This window comes from Phocoena sinus, chromosome 6, assembly GCF_008692025.1.
Source record: "Phocoena sinus isolate mPhoSin1 chromosome 6, mPhoSin1.pri, whole genome shotgun sequence".
NCBI lineage: Eukaryota > Metazoa > Chordata > Mammalia > Artiodactyla > Phocoenidae > Phocoena > Phocoena sinus.
In genome coordinates, this window is record NC_045768.1 from 80,934,595 (window position 1) to 80,945,205 (window position 10,611).

The following is a 10,611-nucleotide window of genomic DNA, read 5'->3' on the forward strand; positions in this document are numbered from 1 at the left end:
GTACTTTTATTATCCTCATTTTACAGGTGAGAGCAGTGAGGCACGGGGAGGATAACAGCTTTCCCAAATCACACAGCTAGTCAGCATGACAGAAAGAAACACTACCCACGCCATTTCAAAGGTCACCCACCTAAAAATCTTTATGCCTGCTTAAACAGAGATGACAAAATCTTCAGCAGAAGCTTCACCACGAGACCCCTGAAATGGGTAGTGGGTAATGAGCCTCACAGGAACTCTCAGAGGGCTTTAACGTTGCAGATACAACCAGGATTTCCCTCCACCCCAGCCTAGACTCCAGGAGGAACAAGAGGAAGGGCACTAAAGACCAACAGGTTTAGCATGACTCAAACTTCAGAGAGGGGAGAAGGGACCAAGGCAGTCGGGGTCTGCCCTAAATGATATAATGAGCTAGAACCAGAATTCAGAATCCTCGCTCCAGAGGCCCTCAAGGCTCGCCCCCATGCTCTGCAGACCACAAGCACCTCCTTCTGACCTCTTCCCTTCTCCTTCCTCCCTTTGGTCCCCAGTCTAGCTATCCTCGGCCTTCCCTCGTCCAGCACAGTCCCAGCTACACCATCTTCTCTCTCTTTTATCATCTTTCCTTCACGCCGCCTCTACTTCCTGTCCTCTCCTGCCCTGCCGGCAACTGCATGCAATAGCTGGGACTTTGGTTATGGCAGTCTCCCCATGTAACAGCAACTAGAGGAAATGACAGGCAGTAGACCCCTGCCCCTCCCAACCAGGGAGACTGTTCAAACATGCTGAGAGACAGGGATGCTAGAAATCAGTGCTTGGAAGAAAGGCCCTTCATTTTGACTCTGGCCCTCGCCCAGACCACCCATCCAGCTCCCTGGACCTCCTTAGTGCCCTGGGAACACCCACGCTTCGTCCTCTCTTTGCCAGGATCTGCCCACCGCTGAGGGGCTCCCCGAGAGTGGGGGCCAGCCCTTGCTCATGTCTGTCTCCTATGCTTCATATAGTGTAGTTACCAAGAAAAGTTTGCTGAATGAGCAAATGAGTCCCCATTCATCCTCTTCCTCGGGGGCGGGTGCCCTTCTGACTTTGGAGGGAAGATTAAAGTCTACCCATTCTCAGCCAGGGGGGCACCCTGCCCAGGCTGCCTGAAGCAATCATCTGAATGACAGGAGCTACCTAACACCTCCATGCCGAGTGTCTGAGTTCCTATGTTGCAAATACCAGTTTCCCTAGGTCCACCCTAACTGGGAGCCTTTCCTGTTTTTTCAAGCTGGTGGTGTCCTGAAACACAACGACAGCCCTGCAGTTCAGTTTCAGGAACGTCAAAGGCAAAAGGACATTATGCAAAACAGGAAGAAACTTTTAAAGAAATGTTTAAAGGCATTTTCAGAATGCAACCTGTCATGAGGCCAGGTAGTTACTGAAACCCCTGCCAGGGCCCCTCCCCAGGACCTGGAGACCCACGTGGCGAGGCAGGAAGGAGCCTGACCTCAACACCCTACTGGTCACGCTGGTCTGACATACCCTGCCCCTTCCCGCAGTGCAGCCTCCCCCTTGACCCACAGGCTCTGGGCCAGTGATCCTTGGCAGAGTCCCAAATCCAAAGTGCCCCTCAGAAGAGGAGAATTTAGCTCCAGTGAGGACAAAGTGGCATAACTTCAAAACAGGCGCCTTGTGAAGAGCCTGAGTGCCAGCTCTGCTGGTCTCTGAGGCTTCTCCTGAAAGGAATTCCCAGAAACCTACAGGTTCTCACCTCCTGGCCCTTCTCCAGATCTCCGGACCCTCTGGAGGTAGGAGAACTGTGCTGTATGTTTCAGAACCTGGTTTGCTAGCTTGTTCCCACACCTTCTGTGGACACGGTCACATCTCAGTCACATCACCAGCACTGGGTTAGCACTGGTGCTCACCCAGCACCATGGCCCCAGGGCCATGCACGTAAGCCCGGCCCAGGGACTTGGCTGCTAAGGAGACAAACGGAGCAATTCCTGAGGAAGCTGACTCCTAGGGCATCACCCCCGCTGCACAGTCCGTCCTGCAGCCTGGCCCTCTGCCCCTGCCCCAAGCGCTTCCTGTACCTAGTTTTTTTTTTTTTTTTTTTTTGCAGTACGCAGGCCTCTCACCATCGCGGCCTCTCCTGTTGCAGAGCACAGGCTCCGGACGCACAGGCTCAGCGGCCATGGCTCAGGGGCCCAGCCGCTCCGCGGCACGCGGGATCCCCCCAGACCGGGGCACGAACCCGCGCCCCCCACGTCGGCAGGCGGACTCCCAACCACTGCACCACCAGGGAAACCACTGCACCACCAGGGAAGCCCCTGCACCTAGTTTTTAATCAGAATTCTAGACACATCTTTTATTCAGCAATAAATGATGTTCATCTGCCACCACTAAGCAAACCTGAAATTTTCAATGAGTCTATCCTTTAGAAAGACTGGTTTTGGGGTTTGGGAGGAGGGTAAAAAAAAAAAAAAAAAAAAGAAAGACTGGTTTAAAAACCAAGCCCTTCTCAAAAAGCATTCATCCCTTTTCTTCCTTTTTAAAAAACTCTACTATGGAAACAATCCAAAAAGTACCTAAAGCTTTAGGCATGAGCCTCACTGGACCACTAACAAAAAACCAAAAACTATCTGTATGTGTTCGGCAACAGTTGAATAATAAAACCCTTTGTTGTTTTTAAAGGTGTAGGACCAAGCCTGTGACAGAATCTTAAGGGAAAAATCCTGGACACCAGGCTATCTATATCTATCTATACCAATCTATCTATCCATTTATAAAGATATCAACTAAATTCTGAAACATGTACAAGAAAAAAGACTAGCAGGAAATTTGCCAACATGTGTCCTCTAAGTGATAGGAATATAGATGTGCTTTTCAACCTCTTTTAACTTCTCAAATGGTTTTCAATGAGCCTGCATTACTTTTTACAAAAAGGAGGAAGAGATTACCCACTCCTCAAAAAAACAGGCAAAAGCAAAGACCCACAACCCTGGCCTCCCTGGCATCCCGGGGAGACAAATCCTCCTCCTTTCTCTCAGGGCTTTGTGAGGGGCTTGGAGAGACGGCAGGGGGAAAGAGAAGCAGCTACATTACACACCCAGACCAGACATTAAAATCACTGCCCAAGAATTCAGCAACAGCCAATAATACAGCCCCTGGCCTTCATCTGTGCAAGGAAGGGGCGGGCTGAGCCAGGCTGAAAAGTAGAACCTGAAACACTGCGAGTGTGACTCAGCCCTTCTGCCTCCTAAGGACGAATCCCCTTAGGCCACGTTCTCCCAGAACCAGCTCCCCACCAGACCCTGTCCCCTACCCGCCAAGCCACCACAACCTTCCAACCTGGAGGTCTCTGACCTTTAGAAAAGTTATCCAAGATCTCTCCCCTAAGCCGGCGACCTGCGTAGGCCCAGGTAAACACAGAGGGCCTCACAACTGAGGCTTTTGCCATCACAGCCACAGTCTGGCTCTTAGGATCCCTCGCCAAGTTAAGGGACAGGAGGGACCCTGTGGAGATCACCGAATCCAATCTCATGCCTTGCTAACTCCCCAGGAGTCAGGGTCTGTCTTACAGTGACCTCATCACCTGGGCCACATGGGCAGTACCAGAGGCAAAGGTAAAATGGCCACAGCGGAGGCCCTCAAGGGAGTTAGACTATCTGTCCTAAAACAATTGGACTGCTGCTTAACCAGATAAGAATAACTGGAATTTCCAGGTGGACATGGATTCAAGCAGAATTTCAGTCTCTGCTTCTTATCAACTACAGGCAAGGAACACTGAGCAGGGAATAAGGCATAGGAGGCACTGGGTAAACAGTCAGTGAAGAAATCACCAGGTTTGGCTTGGCCCCAGGATGCCTGGGCCCCTTTCACACACATCCAGAGCCCAGCTGAGCCCGAAGGGTATGAGCCTCCTGGCCCTGCCCCCAAAGTCTGGGAGGTCCCCAGGGTGGAATCCACGGAAGGGCTGGGACTACCTGGGCATTAACTGTCCCGTCTTTCCCAAACCATAAATTAGTCTAGCCCCAGCCTGGAAACCCCTACTCTGCTGCTATCCAAAGACCGTAATACCCAACCATATGGCTGCTGATGTATCATTATAGTCATTATAAAGCAGCAAGTTAAAGATTACCCACAGAGCTAATGCACGGCTTCAGAAATTAGAGGAACATTTTCACACAATCAGATAAAACCGGAACTGGAGAACTTTAATACCAACTCTGGGTTTCTGAATAAGGGAAAGAAAGAAGGAAGAAAGGAAGGGAAGGGGATGGCTAGGGAGGCAGAGACTAAACATACACACACACACACACTCTGGCTTCCTTAAATGACATCGGCATGGTTTAATTATGCCTCCTCTGCCTAAATTGTGAGTTCCAAAAGAGAAGGCGTTTTGTCATCTCCCTCTCTGTAGCTCTAGCGCCCAGACTAGGACAGGCATATTGTTGAATCCAGGAAAGCTGTCACCTTATCAGACCTCTCAGATGGACCCACAGACACACCTAGCAGGGATCTTCCCAAACTCAGTGCCACATTAGGCCACCCTGAGCCTCTGCACTAAGTGTCTACTGGGCAATAACTTTAAGGAAAAGCATTAGACTGGGAAGCAGGAGACCTGGTTTTTGCAGCCCCAGCTGGCTACTGCCTGGCTGTATGGCCTGAGGCAAGACCCTTCCCCTCTAGCACAATGTGGGATGGGGGCCAGGGAACTGCAGAGACCCATCCTGGGATGCTGTGGTTCCAAGATGCTGCAGCTTGAGTCCAATCTCACATGTGGCTCTTGCAACCTGTAACCCAAGGAACTTGCACCTGGTTCATCAGGTGGAGGCCCCCGTGCTTGCTCAGAGTCTGGGACGAATTACAACAGGCTGGAGACACTTCTGCGACCATCAGGCTGAGTGGAAAAAAATGAGCCAAATAGTCATGGAGGGTATTTCTCCACCTCAGACTGTTAGACAAGAAGGCATGTCTGTGTGTAGGTCAAGAAATTATTTTCCCCAGGAAAAGCAACAGGACAAAACTGGTTTAAAAAACTAGTTACCTAACCTCCCAAAGCTTAAAGATCTGGACACAGGGGAGGCTCCTGGTGCCTCCCCAATCCTCAGGATGAGGCTCCACCGCAAGCCAGAAGGTGATGAGGCTCTAGGACTCATCCCAAAGAAGATAGAGAGCCCCTTCCGGAGCTGAGGCCAAGACAGATGTCCTCAAAGTATACTATGTCCCAGGCAGCGTGCTTGTGTCCACATGTGTGCATATGGGGGAAGGGGGAGAAGCGGGAACAGTGTGCTGGTGGAGAAACACCTGACAGCCGAGAGCCCGGCAGACACCCAGCAAGTGCTCTGTCTTGCCAAGGGTACAAACCACGGCAGAGGCTCGGCTGACACCCCCCATGAAACCTGGGGAAAACGGCTCACGGATAAGTGCTCTCCCAGGGCCCTGGCTACCTGTGGCTGTTTGCTGGCCCAGGTGCCCATGACTCTCTAGTGCCCATGACTCTCTGGTGCCCACCTCTAGATCAGAGTCCTTTTCTGAACAAAGGAAGAGGCTCTCTTCAAAGCATAGCTGGGCAAGAGCCGCCTCAGGTTTAGGCAGTCTTATACTCACCACCGCCTGCCTCCCACCCATAGACTGTACCAACTGTCCAGGTCAGCCCAGCCTCCCCTAACCAGTCCTACCTGAGATACTGACCCCGCCCCGCCCCCAGCCAGCCCCTCTCTGGGCAGGCAGCGCCAGTGCTAGTCAAGTCACGTGGAGCTGCCGCCAAATCTAAGCACAGATAAACATTCATTCCGGGAAAAGTAACTCAACGCAAGGCTGCTGCTCCTCCCAGGCTGACTACATCTCAGGCAAACACCCAGGCTGCCAGAAAAGGGAGCCTCACTGCCATGGTCAGTGAGATGCCGCACAGCCCAAGGGCCAAGACGACAGCACCTACAGGCCTGGACTCCCCGGGAGAACTCCCTGGGGAACTTGCAGGAATCCTCAGGAAAGACCCACCTTTCCCCTGCAGCCCTCACTCCTGAAAGCCTCACATCAGCCCAGCAGGTGTCCCGGGGCAGAGCCTACTATGGCTCCAAACACTGCAACCTGCCCTAATGCACAGTGTAGACACAGGCAGGATTCAAACCCAAGTCTATCTGAAGTCTATCCTGAGGCTCTAACAACCCAGGACAGATCCAACAGTGACCCGTCGGCAGCCCAGTCTGGTGCCTGGCTCCTGCAGGGAAGGGCATGCCCGTTACCCACCACCTACCAGCCCGGAGGGATCATAGCATCTGGCATAGACCCTTGGACACCAGAAAGTACAGCCCAGTTGTGGAAAGGAACTGCAAGTAGTGAAAAAGCCACAGCTTTAAACCCCACGGATGCTTTCTCCCACCAACCTCGAAACCACCACGTAATGGCTTTGGCTGACACCTGGCCAGCTGAACAGATGGGCTTGACTCCCCCAGCCCACACACTCCCTGGGAGACTTTCAGCTTTCTCAAGGCTCTCTTCTACCCAGGAGCCTCCACTTAGAGAGCACCCAAACCTCAAACCCAAGGGCTCAATAAAAGTGAAGAAAAACACTCCACCCTCACCTTCCGGGGCTACCTCCGCAGCAGCTGAAACGTCACGGTCCCATGCATGTCACACAAAGGCGGACAAGCTACAGAAAGCCTAGGGCCTCTCCCCTTACCCTCCAAAACTGTATCTCTCAGGAAGTCTGTTCGTGCCTCCAGTTCAGAGTCAACGCAGAAACAGCAGTAACTCGTCACCCAGTCACTGGGCAACACCAAGGTGGGCCACCACTGCCTCTCATGATTCATTGAGAAGATCCTACACCTCAAACACCAATCTAATGAACTTTGGGGTACTTTCCTTTAATTTGCTAATTAATTTCTCTTTCCTTCTACATAATATCCAGGCAACAATTAAAAACAAAAGATCAAAATCTGGCCTCTCTGGGGTCTGAGAACTCACCAACCCTCTTCCTCCTTCTCTGCTGTTCACAGCCATCTCCAGAGTCTGAGAAAAATGAAACTTCAAGTCCCAGGTCCTATTTGCCATGTACTTAACATACACAATCTCATTTAGTCCTGAAAATAACTCTGTGAGTTAAGCATGGACAATCCCATTTTACACAAGAGAAAGAGACTCTGAGGAACTCAGAGTCTGAGTTCTAACATGCCTGAGGTCAGACACTTAGCAGCATGGCAAAGATTCCATTTCATTTTACAGGACCAGTCTGCTTCCCAGACTAACCATCAAGTCCAAAAGAATTCAAGTTTCTGCTTTAAAAAAAAAAAAAGTCCCCTTTATTACCACAATTCATGTCTGACCAGTTCCAGGAGCATCCTCCCAAACTTGATATGAAAATATTGAAGTAATTATTGGAGAAATTGAGCAAGAGTGGGTAGGAGGCCTGCTCTGTCTGGGCTCTGTGAAAAAGTGACAGAGTTCCTACTGGCAGGATGCCTGCTCTCCTGCCAGGGCCCCTCACTCAGAACGACATTCTCTACACCCTGGCATTGAAACTGAGCAGCCACCTGTCTGGTAATCTTGGGAGCAACCTGTGGCTGCCTTGGGCCTGACTGCCTGTGGATTACAGGTCAAGGGGAGGTCCCGGTGGGCATGGGCTCAGCCTCCTCGTGACATAAGGAATGCAAACCCACCGACCCAAGCTCTCTGCTAGTGCTGAAACAGAGGCTGGAGTTCCAGTTCAGAACATCTGGGCAAGATACCTGAGACTCCAGGCTGCTGCTACCAGGAAGGGACAACTTGGTGCTAACTGATTATATTTTAGCCCTCCAGCCCCCAGGGTACACACATTATACTGGTACAAATACCCTCGGCCCCTGGGAGGGCCCTGCTCTTGGGAAGCTACAAGGGCAGGAAGCAGGGTAGGAGGGCCCCAAGGCAGGGATCTAAGCAGAGGAGGAACTGAACACAATAGTGACAATTTACTGAGGGGTTACCCTCATTCTTGTAAATGCTTGTTTACACTGTTTGGTCTAATCTTCCAAAACACCCCCCTCAAACAGGTACCACTTATTATTCCCATTTAATAGATGAAAAACCAGAGGTTTAGGGACAAGTCACTTGCCCAAAAGCTTAGGAAAAGGGTTAACCCACACTCAGGAGACAGTGGTTCTATGTGAAGACAGGAGATGTGACCTGGGAGGTCTGCTCCCTTCCCTCCTGGAGGCCTCATCATCAGCGTTCCAAACTAGAGAGAGCGGGTTACTCTGAGCTGCCTCGTAGTCCCTACCAGAGTTAGCAGAGAGAAGGCTGCTCCGAGTTCTAAGCAGACTCAAACTCCCAAAACTTCTTGAGGCTTGGGCCAGAGCAGTGAAGTCTCCAAGGCCTTCTCCGTTCTGGGATCGGGGGTGGGTGGGTGGCGGTGGCTACGGCTTACTTAAACCGTCCCCGACCCAGTCTCCAGCATGAATCCGAAGGGACTCACCTCCCAACCTCTCACCCCCATCCAGCCCGGAACCTGTTTGGGATTAGGGGCTCTGATCCGGAATAGGGAGACTGACTGGCTGTCGAGGAAGAGGGCATGGGCGAACGTGCATGGTACCTTACCGAGCAGCGGGGACTCCTCAGGACATGCGGGCAGCGACAGTGCTGTGGCGGGGGGCACTGGGGCCGAAGTCAAGTTGCTCCCGAGGCCGGGGCCGGGGCCGGGGCGAGAGTCCGCGTCGGGGTTGGAGGCGCCACCCAAGCGCGGCTTGGAAGAGGTGCGCGAAGGCGGTGGCGGTGCGGCCCCTCGGGGCTGGAGTTCCCCAGAGGGCTGCCCGATGGCGGCGGCGCCGTTAGAGCTGCCCTGCAGCGGTGTGGGGACTCCGACCAGCTGAGGCAAGCGGCTCAGGTCGCGGCCGACCAGGTAGTAGACGAGGGTGACGCCAAGATGCAGCGCGCAGACAGCCACAAGCAGGCGGCAGGCCCGTTGCAGGGACGCGCCCGGCATCGCGGCGCTGCCGCCCAGGAGCGGCTCCCGAAACCTCATCTTCCCGCCGTCGCTTTAAGAGGGGGGGTGGGCTACCGCGGGGAGGGCGGCCCGCCCGCGGGCCTCCGGCCAGACACTACCAGACGACTGCGATTGGGGGAGGGATCGGGGGAGGGGGCGAGGGAGCGGCGCCAGCAGGCAGGCGGCGGAACTCAGACTCTGGCCGACTCAGCAGCCCAGCAAGCAAAGTGCGGACCAGGGGCTGGCGCGGACGGGGGCGGGGCCGAGGCCGAGGCCGCCAGCGGGGCGGGGGCAGGGCCGCCGGTAGGAGCCGCGTTTTCGGGACAGGAGCTGGGGGCGGGGCCGGTATGGGGCGGGGCCGAGCTGCGGGGCGGGGCCTGTGGAGGGTGGGCCGTAGGGGCGGAGCCGTTCGGGGCGGCAGTTGGCAGCCCGCAGCCTTGGAGCTGAGCTCTCAGGTCCTCACGCCGCCCTCCTCCGCAGCCTGCCCCATGGGGCTTCGGTCCCTACTAAGCCATGCTTCCTCCTCCTCCTCCTCTTCCTCCGAGCTGCCCCCAAGAGGAGCCGCCACTTCCTGCGGTGCTGAAGGGCTGGGTTATGCGCCTGGGCCTGCAGTGCGGCGTCAGAGAGGAGGGAGGAGAACAGAGCAGAGTGGTCGTGGTCTTGAGGGGTCGGGGGCCGCGGCGGCTTTCCTGACGGTGGACCTCGGTAGACCTGGGGGGAGGGTCAGGAAGAGGGGCGGAGAAGGGTTGCCCAGCAAACGGCTTCGACGCCCAGCCGGAGGTAGGACAGCGGAAGAGGGAGTCTCTGGGACGTTCGGAACCCCCTCCCTTGGCCGAGCTAGGCCCCTCTACCGAGGTGGGGGCCCAGCAACTAGGCGCGGCTCATCCGGCGCCCTGCGGAAAAGAAAGTGAACGAGTCTCCACCTCTCTGAGCTAACTGTCCTACAGCGCAGGTTAGGGGATCCCAGAGACCCGCCCAGCTAGGTTGTGGGGATGCGTGGGAGGGTGTCAAAGAGCCCCAGTGACTCCCACGCCGCCATGCAGGAGGAGATCAGCCGGCTTTATTTATAGTCCGCGCGGGCCTGGACACAATGTCATGAAGTAGGAATTATTCCCATTTTACAGATAGAATTCAAGGCTCAGGAAGGTTAAGAAGCTTGCTTAGGATCCCACAGCTGGTGAGAGGCAGAGGCAGAATTCTGGCTCTAAAACCTTTATTTACCCCTTGCTGATTTCCAAGTAAGGGCTGGAATCTGTGTGGGTGAGAGGTTTAGGCACTGAAGTCACTTGGTTCAAATTTGACCCAGAGGCCACTCGTCAGGCCCACCTGGTTGCCTGAGTGAGCAGGGACACCTCATTTCTGAGAAGGACTCATGGAGGTGCTGTCACTTACGTGGATGGGGAAGCTGAGGGCTGTGGCAGCCTACTCTGAAGTGGAGGAAATAATAACAATGCTACCATAGACTGAGAGTTTCCTATATACCAGTCAGACACAAGTGTTAACTGCTTTACATACATTGCCTCAATCCTAACAACACCATGAAGTGGGCAGTTGTTACTCTCACCATTTCATGGATGAGAAAACTGAGGCTCAGGAGTTGACATGTGGTTGTGATCACACAGAATCTACTTTCTTCACTTGGCTTCCTGAACATCAGGCTTTTCTGATCTTCCTCATTTCACTGGCCACTC

At 53.9% G+C, this 10,611-nt stretch overlaps 1 protein-coding gene across 2 annotated transcripts in view; it reads right to left on the bottom strand.

Annotated features, from left to right (window-relative positions):
- Positions 1–9,140, bottom strand: part of B4GALT1 (beta-1,4-galactosyltransferase 1) — a 50,132-nt gene extending 40,992 nt beyond the window's left edge. Inside the window, exon 1 of one of the 2 annotated variants that reach the window (XM_032634844.1) lies at positions 8,536–9,140. In XM_032634844.1, the coding sequence (XP_032490735.1) occupies positions 8,536–8,959 (424 nt within the window). In that variant the 5' untranslated portion in view covers positions 8,960–9,140. The remainder of the gene's footprint in view (positions 1–8,535) is intronic. The other variant, XM_032634845.1, reaches the window with a different exon arrangement.
- Between the last annotated feature and the right edge of the window lie 1,471 nt (positions 9,141–10,611).